At 39.4% G+C, this 24,247-nt stretch overlaps 1 protein-coding gene across 2 annotated transcripts in view; it reads left to right on the top strand.

The window, feature by feature from the left end:
* The window catches only part of Vps13b (vacuolar protein sorting 13 homolog B), a 553,787-nt gene that overhangs the window by 453,274 nt on the left and 76,266 nt on the right, over window positions 1-24,247 (top strand). For both annotated transcript variants that reach the window (XM_029469591.2, XM_021183993.3), the window contains exons 40-43: window positions 5,172-5,368; window positions 11,346-11,527; window positions 12,669-13,018; window positions 18,273-18,434. In XM_029469591.2, coding sequence (XP_029325451.1) covers window positions 5,172-5,368; window positions 11,346-11,527; window positions 12,669-13,018; window positions 18,273-18,434 — 891 coding nt within the window. The remainder of the gene's footprint in view (window positions 1-5,171; window positions 5,369-11,345; window positions 11,528-12,668; window positions 13,019-18,272; window positions 18,435-24,247) is intronic.

Here is a 24,247-nt window from a genome sequence, read left to right as displayed (position 1 = left end):
AAGAATATCTCCTGTGTTTGTCTTCATTTTGTTTAAAAGCCACCGAGTTTAATTATAGTTGCTTATATGAACATGGCTGAGAGATTATTTACTGGAGTGTGGGCAACTTGGCAGTGGCTACACCCCTGACAAAATGACACTTCTTACACTAGCAGCCATTAACTGCCAATAGTCCCACAAGCTGGACTGGGGCCTTCTGCACTGATGAAGTGCCAGCAGACCCCATCTTGTATAGTGTTGTACAGGTAACCATAGCCGTGCTGGGTTGATGGGCACCGCAGCTGTGCTGTGCACACATCCCTATCCTCTGACTCTTTCTGCTTCTGTTGATGTCTCTGCCAGGACCGAGCACTCCAGCATTGCTGATTCTCAGCACTTTGGCCAGTTATGACAGGTTTTTTTCTTATTCATCGCTGTTACTATACTAAGACGCCTCTCTGGTAAAGGCTGAATACAACATGTATATTTACATAGTGTTTAGAAGGCTGTTTGGCAGAATGACTATTTAACTAGACAGGTTTATAGCTTTCTTTTTTAAAACTTTTTATTGATTCCTTGGTAGTTTCATATCATGTACCCCAATCCCACTCATCTCCCTATCCCTTCATATCACCCTCTGCCCTCATAACCTCCCTTCCCAAAAGAAATTTTTAAAAAGTAAAAAGTGTGTGGGTATATACATCATAGTGGAAGCTCTAGTGTGTCACAGTGTGTCCCTCAAAATACCCTCTGTCCATACATCTTCAGGACAGTATTAATGTCTGCCCCTCAGCAACTCCCCAGCCACTAGCCCTTGACCAAGTTTACAAAACCAGACATGAGCTTCCTCTTGTGAAGAAATTCTCAAATCCGTCAGAAAGCAGTGGGTCACCCCATGAGGAACCCTCAGATCCAATCAGAAAGCAGTAGGTCAGCCCTGACACTTTATACCACTATTGCCCAGAGAACATATCTTGCCTGGCAGATTCTTATTGCAGCTTTCATAACTAGGTGAGACTGCTGATAACCTTTTCTCTCTCAGCTCCCTGAATTGCACCTTCTGACATTACGAGAACCGGCCAATAGAAAGCTTTCCAATTAGCTCTATCTTGATTTCTTTTTGTCTATAAATCAAAAGGTATGTGTTGAAGTCAAATATATTCTTAACTTTTGTGAATATGTGAATAGGCATAAAATTTAAATGTTTTCAACAAGATTTTTGTGTGAATTTATTAATTCTCTCCATTAAGCAATAAAAATAGGACATATAGCTGAATATCTTGACAAACACATGATTGTCATGTAGTGGAACCTATTTCTATAGTAGTTTTCTGTTGTTTCCAAAATTCTCTGAGTAAATTGAGATATTCCAGTTGAGATGTGTTAACTGTAGAGTTGGCCCCTGACAAGTTGTGAGCTCAAAGTTTTTCTTTAATGCTCCTCATTTTTTAAATTTATTTTTATTAGGTATTTTCTTCATTTACATTTCAAATGCTATCCCAAAAGTCCCCCATACCCTCCCCTGTACTGAGGCATATAAAGTTTGCAAGACCAATGGGCCTCTCTTTCCAATGATGGCCGACTAGGCCATCTTCTGCTACATATGTAGCTAGAGACACGAGCTCCAGGGGTACTGATTAGTTCATAGTGTTGTTCCACCTATAGGGTTGCAGACCCCTTTAGCTCCTTGGGTACTTTCTCTAGCTTCTCCACTGGGGGCCCTGTGATCCATCCAATAGATGACTGTGAGCATCCACTTCTGTGTTTGCCAGGCCCCAGCATCGCCTCACAAGAGACAGCTATATCAGGGTCCTTTCAGCAAAAGGCTCCTACGTACCCCATTTCCACATTTTTTCTGCCCCTAGTTGTGAGTTCCTTAATCTAAACAACAGGCTCGATGCTTTCTGAAAAGACTCAAAGCAAGGTAGCATTTGATTTGGGCTTTGATAGACAGGAAGGGTTTAGACACGAGAACAAGAAAATGGGTATTTCAGATTGGAGAGAATACAGAAATAATGATGCAAAGAGAAGAAGCTGTAGACAAGCTTGCCATGAGTAGCAAGAAATGAGAATTTCTGTCTTTTTTTTCTTGATTTCTTATTGTTTTGTTTTGTTCTTTTAGCACAGGTTAGCCCCAAATGCTCTATGTGCCTGCTATCTGAACTTAACCTTGAACTTTGATTATCCTTCCTCCACCTTACAAGTGTTGGGGTTACATGTGCACACCACCATGCCTAACTAACACTGGTTTCCATGAATATGCTACTTTAAGTTCCCCAAACATGCATCTGCTTCAGTGTACTCATGAATCTTGAGTCCTCCTCACCCAGCATCGCCACCCTCATACATGCACAGTCAAGATCCTGTATTTATGGGGCATGAGAGGTGACTCAGTGGGCTAAGTATTTGCTGTCTGTAGTGGCTAGCCTTATGTCAACTTGACACAACTTATCTGAAAGAACGGACCCTCAGTTGATGAAATACCCCCATAAGATCAGTCTGGAGGGCATTTTCTACTTAGTGATTGATGGGGGAAAGCCCAGCCCATCATGGTGCTATCCTAGACTAATGGGTCTGGGTTGTCTAAGAAAGCAGGCTAAGCAAGCCATGAGGAACAAGCCAGTAAGCAGCATCCCTCCATGGTCTCTGCATCAGCTCCTGCCTCCCAGTTCCTGCCTTGTATCAGTCTGAGTCTGTCCAGGCTTCCTTCAATGATAGGCTACAATATGGAAGTGTAAGCCAAATAAACCCTCCCTCTGCCAAGTTGCTTTTGGTCATGGTGTTTCATTATAGCATAAGTCATCGTAAGACACTGACTGAGCCTGAGGACCTGAGTTCACATCCCCAGCACTAAGTAAAAGCCAGTGCAGCCACTCTCATCTCTAATCCCTGTGCTGAAAGCAAAGACAGGAGAATCCCTGCAGCATGCTGGCCGGATGATCTAACCAATCAGATTCAGTGAAATATGCTGTCTCAAAAAATAATTTTAAGAGTGTTTAAGAAAAGCACTTGATATTGATCTCTGTCCTTCACATTTTAGGTAAGAGTAAAATTAGGAAGGAAGGAAGGTTTACTTTGGATTTGGAAGCTTTTTTTTTTTTCCCAGATCTTATTATGGCCTCAAAACTGCTTTAAATGCTACAGAAAAATTTTAAAATAATATGCCCTTTCTTCATGTTGGGGTCTCAGTCTAGTATAGTCTAATATGTAAGAACTTAAGGGGTCTGATGCTATATGTTGGAGTCATATACTGGGAATAGAGGTGACACAAAAAGTAGTTCCAGCTCTGAGAAGGGCAGCAAGGGAATGCTTCCAAATATGAAGCACATCTTAGCAGAGTCCTTTTTAAGACAAATAGGATTTACCACATGTCATTTTAAAACGAAATTTTAAGTTTAATAACATATCCTGTGTATCTTTTGTTATATGGTATTTGTCATTCATTTTGACCATTGTGTGTTAATCCACTCTGTAAATCTAAGCAGTTCCCACTAACAGATGTTTAAGTTGTTTCCACTTTTCCGACTAATACTCTTGAAGTACATATATAAACATATAAAATACATAAGAGAGACACACATGCCCTCTTGAATTTACAGTCACAGTAAAACAAAGCCTTAGATATAATCTAAGTAACAAAAATAAGCACTTATTCACAGTACCTAGGAATGTGGGGTTTTTCACATACCTGTGCAAAAAGCTGAGCTATCAATCTTAAGCTGCCATGTTAATGCATATATTAATTAATAAATACATTGATTAATATTAATGTCATTCTTATATATTTGCTTAAATTCACATTTGTTAAGTATTAGTAATGGTGGCTTTTCATGTCTACTGGACAATTTTATTTGTTCTGTGAAATAGTGGCTGTTAGGATCTGTGCTTTAGCCCTATGAAAGCTGGTAAGTGTTACTTGAGTACTGTGGAAAGCATAAGACTCCTAGATCAGAGTCATGACAGCATTACAGACAGCCCAGCGACCAAGGTGAACATCACGTTTGCACTAGATTCCCCTTGCCTTCTACCAAGGGCCATGCAGGAAGCCCCTGGGGACATGCTGTACTGAGGAGACCTTGGGCACAGCTGCGGCATGTGGAGCTAGACTGCCGTACCTCTCTAAAGCAGATATGTGTTCCTCCATATGCTCCCCACTTGGTTTTTAAGAGCTCTCCCCTATCTGAACCAGCAGTCCCTCGTCTGTCATTGTCTTGCCTGTCTTAGCACTTTTTTATATTTGATTTTATCAGTGACTTTTTTTCTAACTCCTAGGTTTTGTTGCATATATAGCAATACTTTGTTCTTTCAAAATCAAAATTAGCAGCTTTCTTTCATGCTTTCACTTTTAAGCTTCTCTGGTTTATCCTAAATTTTCTTTTGTGTGAGCAATTGTGGTCTCTTTGTGGTTTCCGTCTTCCCACTGCTTGTCTGAAAGTGTACTCTTGCTACAGAGGACCTTCAATCAGTTCTTGCCTCTCACTGTTCCTTCAATGTATATAGACAAGACTCCAGCCTTGTCTTTTAGATACTAAAAAGTAGACAGCTTATTCTCCATTATTTTTCCTCTATAAGAAGACTGTGGGTGTTTTGACTACTGAGTCTTTTTTTTTTTTTTTTTTTTATTTATTATATGTAAGTACATTGTAGCTGTCTTCAGACACACCAGAAGACATTTCGGGTGGTTGTGAGCCACCATGTGGTTGCTGGGATTTGAACTCTGGACCTTCGTAAGAGCAGTCGGGTGCTCTTACCCACTGAGCCATCTCACCAGCCCCCTGAGTCTTTTTTTAATGATCCTTGGAGAGTAAACAGGATTCCTGTACCTGGGAAGCAGCTCCTGAAGCATTCATTACCTTTCATACCTCTCTGTCTTCCTATCAAGTCATAGTGCTATATATAACTTCTTTCGGTTTAATATTTCAACAAGTACACAGTATAGTTTAACTTATGGATTTATTAACTTTCATTTATTTATTTTATGTGTATGGGTATTTTGCCGGCATGTGTGACTATGCATCATGTTCATGTGTGGTGCCCTCGAAGGTCAAAAGACATATCTCCTAGAATTAGAGCTACAGACAGCTGTGAGCTGCCACCATCTTGGTGCTGTAGGCCAAACCTGTTTCCCCTGCAAGAGCTCTGAACCATCTCTCCAGTCCCATAGTTTCTGATTGTTTCTTATTTTCCTATAGGTCCCTTGTAGTTTGGAATATTGGGATGAACTCCAGAAGGTTTTTGTTGCATTTCAAGAATTCAGTCTGTCTGAAAGCAAAGTTTGTGAATTACAGTTGCCAGATATCAACCTTGTACATGACCAGAAGAAACTGGTGTCCTCAGATCTGTGGAGAATCGTCCTAAACAACAATCAAAATACGACAGATGACCAAAGGTAACAGAGAGCCAGATGAGAGGGACTCTCTTCTCCTGTGCCTCTTCACTCGGCTCGTATGGATCTCTAATACTGGTGTGTGCCTGAATTGTAAACCAAAGGAAGTAAAGCTCACCATGGCTGCTTCACTCATATCATAGCCTAAAAACCCTTGCAGAAGAACCTGTTCCCGAATTGTAAATAAAAATAATGAATGAAATCAATCAAAAAAAATCTATTATCCAGAACCCCAAAACACAGAGGGAAATAGCTCAGTATCTTGATGAACTACTTAACATTGTGAAGATAAACCTAGGGCAGGAAAAGGAAGATTATATAAATGGAACTGTCTACATCTAAAATAAAAGTTTTCAAATATGTTCATCTTTAAAGATTTTTTTTTTAACTTTAAGAGATAACCTGAAGACACTAGGCAAAAATGGCCAACCAAGTTCAGAGAGCTGGCATTGCCCCATGAGGTGACATTGGTCACAATGAGCTTCAGAAGCCATAGGCTTCAGGTATTCTGAATCATGTCTCCAGAACTTCTTAGTCCACATTATAATTCCAGATTATGCCCATTTCTGGTATTTGCCTGCTTGGTGTGTTTATAAATTTAAAGAAAAATAACTCCAGCAAATATTCAGCATGTTTCCTGGTTTACTTGCCCTGCTAAACCTCTGTGCTTATGCTTTTGTGAAAGTTAAAGAATGGAAGCCTCAGTCGGGGCCCTCTCCTGGGCAGTAAGTGTGTGCCACGAGCCCGGATGCCGTGAGGCCGCGGGTGCCATGAAGCCCTGCATGTGCAGTGAGCCTTGCTGTTCTTTCCTTTCACCGTCTCACTTTCTGGTCTTCCTCATGGTCAGCCTTAGTGCCTGCTGCCTTAGTTTCTGGTCTACTCCCTTCCTTTTCTCACTGGATAACATTCAAACACTAGTGAAAGGAAGACATACACCACTCCAGTGCTTTTGCAAATCAAGCCTTGTTTTGTTTTGTTTATGTAACTTTAATTCTGTCCATATGTAATAATTATGAGAGTGTTATACTGCTGTCTACTTTATGTTCTAAATAGTGGTAGATGACTTTTCTCCTGAGAGCATTTATTTGTATTAATAATGTGTGCTGTTGGAGCTCTCACACTGAAGTCATTCTGGTTAGCATTTTTGTGTGTAGCATCACAATGCCTTTCATTGGCTCCATTCTATGTTTCATAATAGTAACGTTTTTAACTTTATATATTCTATTTCCAGGTCATCTAGACTCTGTAAAATTAGTGACCTTCCGATATATTACCTACTAGCATGCTGTCAGTGAGAGTGTATGTGAGAAGTAAGGTCTTGATTTTACTACAAGTCAAAGAGCACCTTACCCTCCAGAGAAATAGCAGTTGTGGAGGAAGATTGCTTCCTCAAAGGAGAGATTACCTCATCCAAAACCAGGAGATTTCAGAGAATAAGCTGGAGACAGTTAAGCTAATTTTTAAAAACTGTTTCATTAAGAGTATCCAGTTAGAAATGATTTCTTGATTAGAATTATGGAAGAATGTATTTTCACCATGGAAAGAAGTTCTCTAGACCAGGTCAATTACTCTGACTATGAAGCATTCATAAAAATTTCTGTTGTGACTTTGGCACTGTTGAAGTGCGAAGCCCTTAGAGAAAAGAATGCATCAGCCCGTCATCTTGAAGGCACTTTTCCTCTGACTGTTGACATTGCAGCCACAGACCTTTGGCCCTTGATGGGGATTTGTCACATTACCTAATATTTTGCAGTTAATCTTACTTAAAATTGTTTGGAATGAATACCTTTTCAAGTAGAATTTAATTATAATCAGTTTAGAATTTAACATAAATCACTATTAATATTGAACTAACATTGGAAAAAGCAAGTCTGGTCTCAAAATGAAGGGACATGAGGCAAAGGAAGCAGAGCAATTGAGGAGATGCTCTGCTCTGCTCTGCTCTGCTCTGCTCTGCTCTGCTCTGAGCTGTGGGACTACAGATGCTGTTTAAGAGAGCATGCTGAGAACTGGACAGAAACAGTTACAGTTTGTGTGATGATGTTCCAGGGGCTTTGGTGTTGTAGCTTGCTCTTGTGTTGCAAGAGAGCTGCTTCTAGAAGAGGTTTTATAAAGCCTGCTGCTCACTGAGCAGTAAAGAAAATGATTCTAATGTTATTAAAGTAAGACTCAGAAGAATATTATTTGAGAGGCTACTTGAAAAAGTGTGGCGAGACTGAGACCTAGAGAAGACAATGAATGAGGATAAAAAGAGAGGATTTGCTTTTATAACTTTGATGGTCATGCTACAGTTGATAAAAATTGTCATTTAGAAGCCGGACGGTGGTGGTGCACGCCTTTAATCCTAGCACTTGGGAGGCAAAAGCAGGTGGATTTCTGAGTTCAAGGCCAGCCTGGTCTACAAAATGAGTTCCAGGACAGCCAGGGCTATATAGAGAAACCCTGTCTCGAAAAAAAAAAAAAAATTGTCATTTAGAAAATACCACACTATATATGAATGTAATTGGGAAGTGAAAACAAGGGTTGTAATCTAGAACACAGAGATCATGAATGTGGGTGTGGACATTTTATAGGTCATGGAGGAAACTAATAGATCAGGAGGCTGAGATGGGAGCAGTAGTGGCAGAAGAGGTGGTTATAGATGCGGTGGTGGTGACAATAGAGCTAGCCTGGGTGGCATGGGCATAGAGAGCCAGTACTGAGGGCATGAGAGCAGGAAAGCTGAATGTGCCCCTTGGTGGCTGCAGCATTGGATGAGCCAGCCAGGAATGGGCAGGAGAGCTCACCCTAGTGGTGTGGGTGCAGGAGAGCTGGTTGGCTGACTAACTCAGATAACTCTCAGGCCCAGATCCAAGGCTTTGAATTAGCCTACCCCAAAATCTACCCCATCCATGAACTGCTGGAGTATATGAAGGGGTTGGTTCTATAGATCCAAAACTACAGAATCTTCATGACACAGAGCAACAACAGGATATCCAAAAGGAGTCCTAGTAGGGTTCCCGTATCGGTAGAGTAGCAGAAGTGGGAGGCCTGGAACCAGCCCAACAAGTCATTGTGATGAACATCAACAAGTGAAAAAGTGTGGAAAAGGGTATACTGTGAGGCACACTGTGACACACTACAGCTTCCAGAACACGATTTTTTTTTCTCTGTGGGGGGCAGATTGCAAGGGTACAGGGCATTTCAAGGGAAGGGGGAGATGAGTGGGATTGGGGTGCATGATATGAAATTCACAAAGAAGCAAGACGTAATGGTGGCAGCTGTGATGGTTGTCTACTTATAGTGGTGGAGTAACTATAGTATGTGATGGTAGTAACTATAGTGGTGTCCGTAATTATGGAAATAGAAGAGGATCTGGTGGTAAAGATGGTGACACCAAAGGCACTTATGGAGGTATTGATGGTGGTGGCCACTGTGGTAGTGGTCGTGGTTATAGTAATATAGGAAGGAAGTTATGATAGTGGACCAGGATATGGAAACCAAGGTGGTGGAAATAGTAGTAAAGGAGGACGTGGTGGTTACAATGAAGGAGGCAATTTTGGTGGAAGTAACTATGGTGGTGGTAGAAACTATAATGATTTTCGAAGTTATAGTCAACAACAGCAATCCAACTAGGGTCCCTTTGTGTGGACAGTGTTGGTTGAGGACACTCAGGCAGTCCCTATGGTAGTAACTATGGATCTGATTATGCTATAAGTAGTGGCTATGGCAGCAGAAGACATACAGCAGAGGGCTGCCTTGTCTGGCCTTAGTGGGAGAGGATGTGTCTAATCCTGCAGAGACTTGATCCACTCGGGTATGGTGATATGAGGAGGGATACCCTCTCAGAGGCAAATGGGATGGGTAGAACGAGGGAAACCCTGTGCGGTGAGGCAGAGAAGGGGCAACATTTTGAATGTAATACTTTTAAAGAAGCAACAGAAAAGGCCTACAGTTTTTAGCCGGAGAAAGTGAGGAGTTGTCAGAAAAGCTGCAGGTTATTTTGAGTAATTGTAAAAATCTGCCACAAAAGGAATGATGATCCATAGTCAGAAAAGTGATTGCAGCTTAAGCAGAAAGCTGCTTCTTGTTCAGGGCTTCTATAACAACAGTTTACAAAACGTACAGCTAGTGAGTAATACAATGCCGTATCAATTAGATAGCATCCCTGAGGTTTTTCATGTGCTGTAGCTTTGTTTTTTTCTCTGTTCATTACATCAGGAATATTGCCCTGTGATTATGATAGTGGGACAGAGAATCAAAAATTAAGGAACTTTTAGATTTTCAGAGTTTGCATAATTCAGTTTTCCTACATTTTGGTATAAAGACTTGAACAAAATAAAGTTTTGAAGGTCTTTCCTTGTGAGTTAGCAAGTAAAGATCATTGTTAATTACTGTTCTGTATAAATTTCGTAGCGTTAACTATAAAGAAATACTTACTGACTTGTAGTTTAATGGGATATTCCCCCATTTGACATGGAATTAATAGATGTTTGTATGGTCATAGTGTGTGATAATTAGGGTTGGGTAAAACATTAGCATATTTGTGAATTTAATAGCATTAAGAGTAACTTAAATGAAAAAATTAAAAGTTCCTGTTTGAATGTTTTTGTATTTTCTTTCAAAATGTAATCATGACTTTAGCATGTAAGATTGAGTACTAGCTGTGTATGGAACACCACTGTTCCATATTTACGTGGTCACATTGAAACTGCTGCCAATAGTTTGGAGGCTACCCCACATCTGCTACTGTCTGCTTAGATTCTAGAAAGGGACGGTAGATGTTTTCCACCTCCCACCTTAGCATTTTTTACTTAGGATACAGGACAGCTGAGTGTCATGTCTGAGCAAACTACAGGTATCTGGTTTTGTTCTGCTCTTTGAGTTTTACAACCCAGAAGCCCATAAGCTTCAAGTCACTTTGTTTGCTTCTTTTCTTTTTTCTTTTTTCTTTTTTTTTTTTTCCCCTCATCAAAGTTTTTAAAGCAAAAGAATAAAAGTCACTTACTGAGCCTTTAACTGGCTGGCACTCTTCTTGTTTGCTCCCTATACATTTTGCTGGGTAAAACCAAGGATAATTGAGGTATCGTTGTCCAAAATAATGCAGAAGTATCGCATAGTTGCTCAGAGCAAGCATCTCACTTCCCTAATTTTAAACAGTGTCACATTCCCTGGGAACTCATTACGCCATATATTTCAATCCAAAAAGGTGGTGTGAGTTATAGTTATTTTGGAAGGCCCTGAGTCCTCTCCTGAGTCCACTCCTCCAGCACATCAAGTGTCCTTCCCCAGGAGATGATTCTGTCATGTGATATTTATAGATGGCAGTGTGTCACCAATTGTGTTGTAGATCTTTGAAAGCCAAGAGCTGGCTTCTTCTGAGACTGGACTCCTTCAACTCTTCATATTAGCCAGATGACCATAGAATGTAATTTTGAGAGGATAGGCAAGTGAAGAGAGAATTCATGTAGTGTGATTGATTTGTCCAAAAGACTGCATTCTTTGTACATGGTTATGATTTTATGCCACTTAATACAATATTCAGTGGGTCTTAAAGAGTCTAGATGACCTCACAGAAAATAAGTATGGACAAGATAGAGACATGAGACAACCATGAGACATTTGCCATGACACAGGAAAGGTTAGCATTTCTAACAGCTGAGCGAGGCATGCTCAGAATTGTGCTCCCCTTACAATAGAACACCAAACTGTCCATAAGTTTTGCAGAAAGAGTATAGGCAGAAATTGGATTTGATCTAAGTCAGTATGAGTGGAGGCTGAAGAGTAAGTTGAAAGTTTTCTGCAAACAATTCAAATTATTTACAGAATAGTCAACATAAACTGAATTTAAAAGAAAAAGCTTTTATGTGATAGTAGTTCATGAGAGTTGATGATTAGTATATTGATTGTAGGGTTTTTGTACTGGCTTTAAAGGCCTGTTTTAGAGACACTGTGCTTCTCTGTGGGATTGAGAATGCTGAATGTCTTTGGTTTTCCATAGTTCTGCAAGTGAATCCGGTTCTCAAAGCACTTGTGAACCACTTGTAACTCCAACAGCCCTGGCTGCTTGCACCAGAGTCGACTCGTGTTTTACTCCATGGTTCGTCCCATCCCTGTGCATGTCCTTCCAGTTCGCTCATCTGGAATTCCGTCTTTGCCATCACCTGGACCAACTAGGCACAGGTATGCATCACTTCAGCATCAAGAGAACACCTACTTAGTGCCATTCGTTGTGTAAATTCCCCACATGGCATCTCACAGTTCTCAGCACGGGCACTCCAGGGTTACTCTAAAGCTGATATAGTGCATCAGGTGTGGCCCTACTCCTCAGTGACATATGTTCTAAGAGAATTTTCAAGGAAGTATATTTTGTTTTGTTTTAGCTGCAGGTTTTACTGTTATACCAATTAAGATCTTTTTGGAAAAAAAAAAAAAGCCTATTTTTGTCTGTATTCTACTTTATTGGAAAATAGATCCCAAAAGAACTTGATATTTATGACCTGAGTTCAAGATACCTACTCTATAAAGATGGGCACATTCTCATTAAATTACAAGACTCATATTTTTACACATTTAAAAGGAATATAAATAAATCCCCATGTAGCAAAAGTAGGCTCCTTTAAATTCCCAGTGTTACTTGAATAATTATTTCTCAAGTGTTGCATTTAGTCTCAACCCTTTTCTAGTTAATTCAGTTTGATTTAGGTTTTTTCTTTTTCTTTTTTCTTTCTTTCTCCCCCCCCCCCTGGTTTTTTGAGACAGGGTTTCTCTGTGTAGCCCTGGCTGTCCTGGAACTCACTCTGTAGACCAGGCTGTCCTCGAACTCAGAAATCCACCAGCCTCTGCCTCCCAAGTGCTGGGATTAAAGGCATGCACCACCACTTCTTAACTTGATTTAGGTTTTAGGTTTTCAACTGACATGTAATGGAGAAGGTGAGATTAAACTCATTTTAGCTGCTGTTAAGCATCTTGCTTTCAGCAAGAATTGAGTTGAAGCATTTTCTAGAGTCATGCTTTTGTTTTGTTAGTAGACAGAGATTCAGATGGTTGTCTTCTCTTATTCATTACTGTGATCAAACGTTTTTATCTATGGAAGTGAAAATAACCTTTGAGCAATATACGTTTGAGACCTGATTGAACAAAATAATGTATTTTCGGATGTCAAATGGTACTTCAAAAATTTTAACATTTTAAAGCAATTGTTTAAATCTATTAATATCAAGTACTAAATTTAAGAACAGAGTGAATCATTTAAACGTCACCTCACTTGTTTCCATAAAGGATTGACACATCTTAATTGCCATTTTTCTTATTTTCTTAAAAGCTTCACCACAGTACCTACAGCCATTCATTTCTGATAAAAATGTGCCATCTGAACTGGAATACATGATCATTTCCTTCAGAGAACCAAACCTGCATCTTCGGCAGTGGAACAGTGGTCCTGTCTGCCAGGAGATCAAGTTCTCATCTCAGATGGATTGTAAACTTCTGGAATGCAGAAACGTCACGATGCAAAGTGTGGTGAAACCCTTTGGCATCTGTGGACAGATGGCACTTTCCAGTGATGGCGTGCAGAAGCTGCTGGACTCCACCATGATAGTGGACTCTGTGCTTGTCAACTTTGGGCAGCATGTAGTTCATTCCTTAAACACTGCAATACAAGCGTGGCAACAGGTATGCACATCCCAGAAGCATTTATAGTTTGGCTGCATGCAATCTTTTTACTGCACACTCCGTGTTACCACTTAATTATAAGTTAAACTCAAACCCAAATGTGAGGGATGAAGGGTTTGAGGGCACCACTTTGTTTAGAAAAAGTGATGCAAGTATTCTCTTTACAAAGCTCTGGACACCATGGCTTGACACTGATCAGAGTCATGGCATCTGCTTAGATAAAGTGATGCAGAGTTCTCTCTACAGACTCTGGAGACCGTGGGTCCACACATGTGTCAAGGTCATGCCATCTATTGAGGACCCAATCAACCATATCTGGGTGGAGAGTAACTTATTCCCAAGACTTTTTTTTTTTTAATGTTGTGGTTCTATTTAGCTAGCACTTCAACTTTGGTAGGTACCAGACTGTCTGAATGTCCACTGTAGAAATTAAGGACTTAAATTAAGCCTTCGAGATTTTTCAAACAAAAACATGAATGAGCCATGGGCTAGAACCTGGAAACAGAGCAGTCTTGGTTTTCCTTTGCAGACATCCTGTCTTTTTGATTCACTAGAAAGCACTGCAGCATGGATTCTTCTATTCATAGAGAATTGTAATAACTTTACTAAGTTTTTCTTGTATCTTTTATAAGAAATTACTCACATTAGAAAACAGATAGAATATAAACTAATGGTGAATGGCATACTTACAATGGAGAATGAGCTGTGTCTGCAGAATGAAGCAGTCCCACAGAGCATTTGGATGATGCACAGTAAATCCCTTCTGCATTTGTGCTGATTTTCATTGTTGCCTTCACACTTAGTCACCAGTTACGCTAAGACCTGTGTCGCCATTTTGTGCATACTCCACACAGTTGTAGAGACGGCTTCCCAGAGTGAGTCTTGTCTGAGTTCTTTCAGCGGCAGGCACCAGAAGCAATGGGAGGGTGTTTGCTCCTGGAAAGAACCTTCCTGGGGACAAGGAGGAGAACTTAGGGGGAGTTTTATGAGAATATCTTGAGGATCTTTATGGAAACAATTTTATGAAATAAATAGTTCTAAATTTTCAAGTTCTCTAACCTAAAATGTTTATGAGAATTAGATTTTATAGACATAAAATTTAATGTTTGCTTTATATGCATGAAGACCTATACAAGACTAAGGAATTAATTGCTTAACGTGGTACTGCAATAGCAAAGGGAAAGAAGATAACACATCTGGTTTGTATTTGAAGTCTTTTTTAAGGGCATTCCATGGTTTTCATGTTGCAAAGGACATGCGTAAAATAAGAGCTAGTGTGATCGAAATCTTTGCAGCTGGTTCAAATAGCAATGTGAAAAAAAACTTCCATAGCTCCAATTTCTAGCTTCAATTTTTTTCTGAACAATGCATTTAATAAAAAACAAACGTAGAAAATAGAGAAGAATTCTTGATAGAACATTAAAATCCAGGACATTTTTGTCTTAGTATCAGAGCTTTATAAGCAAACTCATATGTAGCAACTACTGCAAAATGGCCTTCAAAATATCATTTTCTTACAGAGAAAAAATACTCTCTTAGACACAGCTATACACATAAATAAAATATGGTACATAAATATTTAAATGTCCTAAACCTCATCAGACTGTGAATGACTGGCTAGCATAGTGCCTTGAAGGAATATTCCATTAAGTAGAGCCATGTGTCACACAGCAGATTGCTGACAGGTACATTCTATGAATAGTTGGTTCTGATTTATACAGGAATTTGGCAATGTTAACATGAGCCACAAGAGGATATGCTTCTGTAATTGTTGCTATAATTTTCTTGTTTCCTCCCCTGTCAAGGGTACTTGCCACCAAGTTTTAATGTGGTAGGCATCGGACCCTGTGTATGCTAAAGTAAATATGAAAGTATACTACTTTGAAATCAGAGGACATTTGCCATTGAAACAGGCTGATAAAGGCTTCTTGTGCTCATTTTTTTTCTGTCCTGAATGTAATTTATTGTCTTTAGAAAGAAGTTTATTCTGAAACTTGAATTTTATTATATGTTTAATAATGTTGACATATACTATAGTTATTTACAATGAAAATGAATTTAATGAGTAGAATAAAACATTTGAGTTCTCCATCTAGTTTTTTAAATCATATTATCAGGTACGAAACAGTTTGGTCCTTTACTGTCAGGTCATAAGTTCAAATTTAACATCGCCTTTCATTGGTTCTTGATTTCTAAGGTTATAGAACACTCTCTCCTCCCTCCCCCCACCTCGCACACGCATACATTTGTGTGTGTGTGTGTGTGTGTGTGTGTGTGTGTGTGTGTGTGTGTGTATACCACTTTTTTTTTTTGCTTTCTGTGTCAATTTTCCTGGTTTGAGCAAAATAACATTTAAAAGGAGGTACACTCACAGCTCTTATTTAACAAACGTACAGATAGCCATGTAGTTGCTTCTTCAACATGATATGAACTTAAAGTATGAATAAGCCATTTTTTAACTACAAATTCTTACAAGCATTCTAGGACTCAGTGTAGATGATGTCATATAAATGAGTATAAGCTTTTTAATATAACACAATCTAAAACATTCCAAGAAATGTTGAAGTTTATTATAGTTATAATACATTCCATAGATGAAGAAACATTTCAGAAACAGTTCCCTAAAGACCTCAAATATTCTTTAGAAAAATATAAGCAACCCCCTTCTGTTCCTTAATTTATATTTTCTTCCTAAAACCCTCATCGTTTATTAAACCCTCATCAGTTTTTAGGGATGAGGAGAAGAATATGATGTTTTTCAATCTCTAGCTGGTAACTTAACATCTGTGTTAAGATTGATCCCAACTCATTATGAAAAGTAAATTTTAACCTCAGGATGTGTAACTGAGTGGGAATTGGAGCCGTATCCTCTCCTTCATGGTTTTACTCTTTCATGGAAAGGAGAGAGAAAGGCTTACAAGGAGTGTAGTTTATTTTGATTATATTTTGATTATGTAATACCAAGTGGAAAAATCTCATCAAAACTAATTACACACTGTGATTCTAGTTGATTAAAGGTTTTAGATAAATACATTAAGTAGGATTGGATAAAGTAGGCACATAGCAACAGCCTGGAAATTCAGAAGGGGGAAGAAAAAAAAAGATTGCCTGAAGAATTTCATTCCAACTGTGACTGGCAGTTATATCTGAGCATAAAAATTGGATATTTAAGTTCACTTTTAAAATAGTTTTTAGTTTGTACAAAGTCATATGCTTTATGCTTTACCAATGTTATTATTAGAGTTAGGCTAGGGTGTGTTTCATTGGCCAAGTGCTTACCTGCTGCTAGCCCTGAGCTCACCTCCTAGCACAGTTAGAAAACAAAGATTTGTTTTTGTTGTTTGTTTGTTTCCTAAGTGTGTATTGAGTACTCAAGCATCAGGAATTACTAAGAGTATTAGACATGAAGTTGTAAAAGATGTAGGTCCTGTTCCTTCTCCAGGTAATAAGACAAATAAACAGGTACTCTGAAGGTGATGAACAGTGTCATGTCAGCATCAAATGGGAACCTAGTCAGGCCTGGGGAGGATTTCAGAAAGCTACTTTGAGGCACTGACTTTATATGGAAGAACCAGGAGGCCAAATACAAGCAGAGCAATCCAGCAAGAGGTAAGAGGTAAGAGGGATAGAGGGCCCAGCAGAGGGAACTGACTGGGGCAGGAACCAGCTTTATGAAGCCTGAGTAGTGGGGGGAGACACTGGCATATCGTAGAAATGGAGATTTGAAATGTAGCTAGTGCTCTAGGCACAGTCCAGGTAAAGCTGGTGTCTGAAACCAAACAGCAGTCATGCTTTACATTTATGATTAACAGTTAGAACTCAGGTAAGAAAGCACTAATGGTCATAAGGACTTGGGTCTCAACCGAACTATCTTTGCAGATTAGTGTGCCTGTCAAGCAAGGTTCTGCACCATGAGAATTCAGAGGTTAAGCAAGAATGGATAAATGATGGAGGAGGAGGAGGAGGAGGAGGAGGAGGAGATGATGGTAGTCCTCAAGGGTGTCTTGTAGAATGTGTTTCTCAGGATCTCCTCATGGCCTGAAACCATAGAACTCGCACCTGGTATTCTGCATGGCCAAGTTTGGATTGTTTCCAGTTTTTTGCTGATGGAGTTCTAGGTTTGGTCTCTGTACTGGCTGAGTACCCCCAAGTACTACTTCCTAGTTCCCTGCATCATTCTAATCCCCTGCATCTTCTTGCTTCTGAATTAGGTCACCCTTTACTTCCCCCCTCTCCTCGATAAAGGGTGAGGCATTCTTTAGATCCTGAGCCAGAAAACAGAGGTCCACTTGAGACAGATATCTGCTCTGTTCCCTCCTGCGAATTGATAAGCTACTCGGAAGTTTAGATCCTCAGGTGATCCCTTCCTTAGCTATGCTTTTAGTTTCCCTAAAATCATGGTGACTGCTTTTATGCTACAACCTCCTGGGTGATAAAGACAGTGCAGCCGGTGATTTTGATGTCACAACTAGTAAGGACTCATTAGGCTAAGAAAGAGGTATCAACATAGAAACCTCATGCTAATTAGGTGATCCTTAGCTGCGTATGGGACATATTAGCTACTGACCCATTGCTGAGTGAAACAGATACTGGAAACTTTTTCAACTAACACCAATCCTCTTAAAAACTGCAACTTGGCCTTTAAATGGATTCTGGAGTTGATCTGTTCAGCCTCTTAACAATAGAGGGAAAGTTATGGTTTTATTTATATCTCTCCCTGGGCATATTTACACACAAACACACACACACACACACACACACACGCTCCCTCTCTCCCTCTTAAGGGACCCAGGATTGTAGTAACCTAAATGATCCTTACTTTCTGTAGGGTACAAACTGTGGCTTTGGTAATTGGCCTTGATTGTAGAGTTTAGAGGGCTGGGAACATGGTAATTCTAGCCTCTGGTACTCTGTTCAGAAATGTGCACAGCCCAGCACAGCACTCTTTATAGCATGTTAATTCGTTTTAAGAAATGTTAAACGTTTGTGGGATCTCATTGTTCTTTTCCTCTTCTGTGTGTATGATTTATTTTGTAGGACTATAAATCAAAACACATTCCTGGAACATATAATGTCTTTAAGATATTTTTGTTGTGCTTATCCTAAAAGTATAGAATATTCTGTATACCAGAGCTAATGACAGCAGATGCTTTAACGTTTGTGTGTTAAAACAATGGCCACTGGGCAGACAGCTGCCAAACATCTTGCAATTAATCTGATACGCACATTGGCTTTCATATTCTTTTTCTTCCAGAACAAATGCCCTGAGGTAGAAGAGTTGGTCTTCAGCCACTTTGTGATCTGTAATGACACACAGGAGACACTGCGGTTTGGCCAGGTGGATACTGATGAAAATATTCTTTTGGCGAGTCTCCACAGTCACCAGTACAGCTGGCGTTCTCATAAATCCCCACAGGTATTTGCGAATCAGTCTTACAAACAGCCATTGTTCCGATTGGGGATTTGTTTATTCTGCAGTTATGTCTGTGTGTGGTTATTTCCCTGTGTAGTGGCATCTGATGGAGACCCAGGAATGCTCACAGGCCTTGCTCCCTGGTAACCATGGGTACTGCTGGGGAAAGAGACAGGCCTCTAGAGCAGAGCTCTTGTCCTGTGCTGGGCAAGCATGCTGTACTTCTGTGCTTTGCTTTTCCCAGAATGGGGGTGAACAGTCCCTGCTCTGTGTAAGGAGCTAGACTAGTGCTCCGTATGCAGTCAGCACAGGTGCTGAGCAAACTAACCACTATTTCCTCTGCTCATGCCTGTACCAGGCAGATGCTTGTCAATAGTAAAGGCAGAAAGTCACAGTCAGAATCATACAGTGACCACAATGACAAACTTTGCCCTGAGGAGCACTGAGAAAAGACACAGCAAAGGATGTCTGTTTTCCAAGTGGTATAATTCCATTCTGTCACTTTAGATGGGGATAATTAGAGAGATGTGCCCTGCAGGGATAGTCTACAGATGAATTAAATGCAAAGATGTGGTCTTAAATGAGAAAAAGAAGTCCTAGGAAGTATTCCCAAGAATAGTGTATTTCTAAAACTCTGGGTAATAAACTATTATCTGCTTGTGATTAAAAGCAAGTTGTTCAATTAGAGAGCAAGTTTTCCCATGTGGTCATAGGCCAGCTTCAGAGTCTGTTCCACTTCAGACTCCATCTCCTTTCTTTTCTTGTCTGTACCTTAAGAGCTAGATTCCTGTCTTTTAGTTATTTTGAGATTTTTCACATGAAATCACCCCATTGTCATAAAATTTGAAAATGTAGATACAATGAAATATTCATTTAAATATCTTAATTTTAAATCAAATTAATCTAACAGGACATTAAAACTATAAGCTTTTGTAATACAAATTCTCTTTTTAAAGACTTTTAATATATGTATGTGGGAGTGAGTAGGGTAGATATGTGTACACGTGTTCACAGATGCTAAAGTGTAGGAGCCCTGGAGATGAGCTGCCTGACAGAAATGCTGAGAACCAAACCAATGAACCGTCTCTCCAGTACCTTTTAGTACAAATTCTTTTAAAAGCTTCTCACACAATATGATACTGCATTCATAATTTTACCCTAGATCACATATATTTTCCAATTTTTGTGAAACTTTTCCATGTTAGAGTTTTCATTTGCCCTGTGTGATGTGAGGATGTTACATTTGTTTCTTTGTCTCATTGTATTTGTTTCTTTTGTTGTTGTTTTTTAATTAGTCACAAAAGTAGAGGCATACACACACACACACAAGGCCTGTGTGCAGGCAAGCCCAACCATAGTAGCACTAGCTGTGTAGCCTTCCATGGTCACTGCATCCCAGCAATGCACTATCAGTAACTACAATACCACATGGCTGTACACTCAAGTAGCCACACACAGCCAGCTACAGGGCTCAACCTACAAAGCAAAACAGAAAGACACTTAGCCCCCTGCAGAGTCACCACCAGGATTCCTGGAGCTCATCTGGGAGGGCTGATCCTAAGAGATGGCTCAGGACTATGGGGACATGCAGTTCCTGGGTAGAGGAAAGGTCAGTGAGAAACAAGAATGGATGGTCACTGTCACCATTGTACCTGTTGTTTTTTATGTTTTGGGTTTTTTGTTTTGTTTTGTTTTTTAAAAAAATTTTCACAACATCTCTATGTAGTTTATTGCCATACATATTTTAAAGATAAGAGAACTTACCTTTTATTAGTTTATTAGTTTATATATGCAGTTTTATATCCACAGTCCTCTCTTCTTTCCCTGTATTTTGACAGCATGATTTGTCTGTTGAACTAGCCAATCTGTGAGGTTTTAAGAGAAAGGCTGAGAAATCTCTGATACAGTATACCATGTAAGCCTAAAGCCAAAGTAATAGAGGATTGTTTGTCCGAGTATAAACCCTTGCCAAGTTTTAACTGTGTCACCAAACTTACTTCTGTAACTTTAAGTATATAAATTGTTTGTATGAAACATTGTCTTTAACTGGCTGTGATGCTGCACCTGTAATCCCAGCACTCAGAAAGTTGAGGAAGGAGGATCAAAAAATTTTATCATCCTCTACCACAGAGTGAGTTCAAGGCCAAGCTGAGCTAATGTGAAGACCTATCTCAACCCATCCCTACCCAGAAAAAGAAAGCATTGTGTTTAATAAATCAGACTCCTTTAAAAGGAAATGATGTCCTTTTTGTTTCTATGTATGCTGAAATGTATTTTAAGACTCTCTGAAGCCAAAAGCCTTAATAGGTCCAGTGGGTCCTCATGGAATTCCTAACATCCACAACAGCACACACTACTATACTCTAATGAGAGCTTACATCTGAGGATCAGAAAAAACAACCACTTAACTCCAGGCTGCACCTGGAACTCGTCACAGATACACAGTGAGCAAAATGTTCCTTTTTCCAGATTCCAAGTCATATCCTGAACTGCCCAGCAGGCTGGGTTTTAGGAACATTTGTGTATGCAGCCTTGGGTATTAGTCAGTTCATAGTCTCGGGAAGGATTTCTAAAGTTCATAGAACTTAACTCTACTAAACAATACAGCTTATATTGCAGAGACCAAGGAAGTGGCAGCAGCACCTGGAAAGGTTTCAAAAGGTCAGGGTATCTTAGAACCACACAGAAGGTTGCTAACAACATTGAATCCCAGTTGGACAAAAAGTAACATGAACACAACCAATTCCAGAAATCTGAAGCTGAGAAACCTTTTAGAATTGAGAAGTCATAAACTCTCCTTATAGTTTCTAACACATGCTATGAGGCAGAATCACTTAAAATATTGGACATTCCACAACAATTTCTTGCCTACACAAACAAATGAAGAGCGGAACTATTTCCTAGGGAATAATTGAACATGTTCAGCTGCACAGAATCAAATGCCACCACAGAGGACTTGTAAATATCTTGAGTTCAGCTCTCCAGATAGGTTGGGTGACCACAATAACCATCAAGGAGTTGGTCTTCAAAGAAGTATTTATTATCATACACAGTTGAATCTAGATCCTAGAAGTATACGTTGATGACATCCTCCCAGAATATGAACAAGTATGTACAGATCAGAGATAAGGGAAGCCTTGTTTGATTTAGCCAAGCCAGATAGAGCAACACCTCCACAAACTGTAGGATTCATGTTTAAGCTATCATCAACAGCTTCCTTTCTGGTTCTAGCACTTTGGTTAATCTGCCCTTGAAATAGGAAAACCTCTGCTTTGTATGTAAGAGTTTGTACCTCTTTTTACTTTCAGATGACACAGCTTATAAATTATGCACATACTTAGAGGTATAGAATTCTAATTACTAGTGATTTAGTTTGTTTTAGTATAAAGGTTTATTTTTATTTTATGTGCAGTTTGAATGTTTTGTGCATGTGTGTGCACACCATTATGAGTGCCTAGTGTCTACAGAAGTCAAAAGAGGATTTTGGATATACTGTATGTAACTAGAGTAAAGGATGGTTATGAGCCATTATGTGGGTGCCGGAAACTGCACTAGGCTCTCTGCAACAGCAGTCAGTGTTCCTCACCTGAGCCATTGCTTCAGCCCTGCCATCACTTAATTTTAATAATTAAATCAAACAATGTAAAAACAAGGGGGTGGGGGATCTAGAGAGTATATCTAAAATAACAAAAATTTCTCTACAGTGAATGTAAAGGTAATTTATAACTTCATGGAAATGGCACATCTCTTAAATTGTAAATGGAACTAGATAACAATTTATTTTGAAAACCAGGAGAGTATCTTGCAAATATCCAGTAAACAAACATAGTGCCAGAAACATAAACCCTTCAGTAAAGGCGGAGGTTGGCAACTGTCCTTTAAAGGATCAGGCAGTTAATAAGGTAGCTGATGTGTTAGGCTTCCCTGGTCTTACAAGTGGTGTTGCAGCTTCTCATCGTGCAGAGCACAGTAGAGTCCATAAAGGAATGAAGAAGCTGCACTCCAGTGACACTGTATTTACAGATGAAGCTCCAGTTTCATTCTATTGTCACACGTGTTGAATTGCTCTTTTGCCTTTTTCTTTCCCAACCTTATAATTGTAAAGGTTCTGACTGGAGCACAACTGGTCAGTAGTGAAGAGCATTTGTTGCTCTTATAGAAAACTCTACCCCAGTTCAGGGGAATGCCAGCGCCAAAAAATGGGAACGGGTGGGTAGGGAAGTGGGGGGAGGGTATGGGGGACTTTTGGGATAGCATTGGAAATGTAGTTGAGGAAAATACATAATAAAAATATATATATTAAAAAAAATCAAAAGAAAAAAAAAAAGAAAGCTCGGTTCGATTCCCAGCACTCACATGATGGCTCACCGCCATCCATACCTCCAGTTCCAGAGGATCCAGTGCCCTCTTTAGAACTTCTTAGGACATGCACATGGTACACAGGTATACTTGTGAGCAAAACATTCACACATAAAATAAAATAAAAGTGAGTAAGTCTAATTTTTAATTTTTTAACAAAATCTTTTTTAAAGTCAGTTTTGAAAATGTAAATGTTCACAAGCTATCCAAAAATATCCTGTTTGCCCATAATCCCATGTGCCAATCCTTGCTTCAGGTCTTATAGCTAATAGATCTCAATAGGCTAAAAATTTGATTTGTAAATCTCCTTACTTTGACCTGTCTGGTATTCCCATCACTTCAGTGCTTGGCAAAAAAAAATCTCAAAAATGTAAGAAATGATAAGAGTAATAGTGTAAGCCATGCAGTAAACATGCTTGTCAAACAACAGGGAAGTATTTTGTTGCTCTCGTTCTGTACCCAGTCAGTGGAAGAGCTTTAGAAAGTTCTTCAGTTCCCTTTTGGGACGTAGAACTATTTTAAGGTGACATTTTTCCATTTTTTTAAGAAAACGGTGTGTTTTGAGGATAAGAGTGTCTTATAATTCCAGCGAATTGTCCATTCTGTGAACTGCCTGTAAGTCCTCTTCAGTCGCCACTCTTTCCAAGTGTATTCATGCCATGTGTTTGTTCAGATGGATCCAGAAAGATGACAGACTCCTTACAGCCTCCTTACTTCACACTGATGTTTGCCAAGTGTTCTCTGTGTGCACACATGTGTTAGAGCTAGTTTTGTTTTGTGTATGGTGCTAGGGGTTGTGAAGTTTCTTTAAAAAGAACAAATGATCAAGATTTTTTAATGAATTCCTCGAGAATGTCATTTATATATACAATATTCACCCTACCCCCAACTCCTCCTGGATCATATACACATACATCCCCTTTGCACTTGCGTGTGTGTGTGTGTGTGTGTGTCTGCTGCACAAGTTGCTGATGGAGTGTGGTCGCCCTGTCTAGGATTCCTTGGATAAGAAGCTTCATTAAAATAAGCCTCTGTAAACTTGACTGCATGATTTCTTAGTAATCTCATGTTAGAACAGGATGTAAACTAAAGCAGAGTATTACATTAAAATACTCACCACAGCTTTACAAACAGTGAAAAAATGAGAGACACCAAAAGGAGAGTGAAGAAAAATCTAACAAGTCGATATGATGATCAATAACTTGCAGGATTTTCAAAATATCCGTATAGAAAATATAAATAGTTATTGTGTCCTATAACCAAGAAAAGAATGTAAATTCTAGATATAGAATACCATCCTCACAGTATAAGAACAAATGCACAAATGATACTGAGAAAGCTATGACAGCGCAGTGTTAAACACCAAGGCCTAGCGTCATGTCCTCTGTCATTTTTCTCCGCCTTATTTTGTCTCTTATCTTCCTATTCATATTTTTATTGGTAATGGTTAATTCCTT

This window comes from Mus caroli, unplaced genomic scaffold, assembly GCF_978045245.1.
Source record: "Mus caroli unplaced genomic scaffold, Mus_caroli_1 scaffold_16, whole genome shotgun sequence".
Taxonomy (NCBI): domain Eukaryota; kingdom Metazoa; phylum Chordata; class Mammalia; order Rodentia; family Muridae; genus Mus; species Mus caroli.
This window is presented reverse-complemented; position numbering and strand designations above follow the sequence as displayed.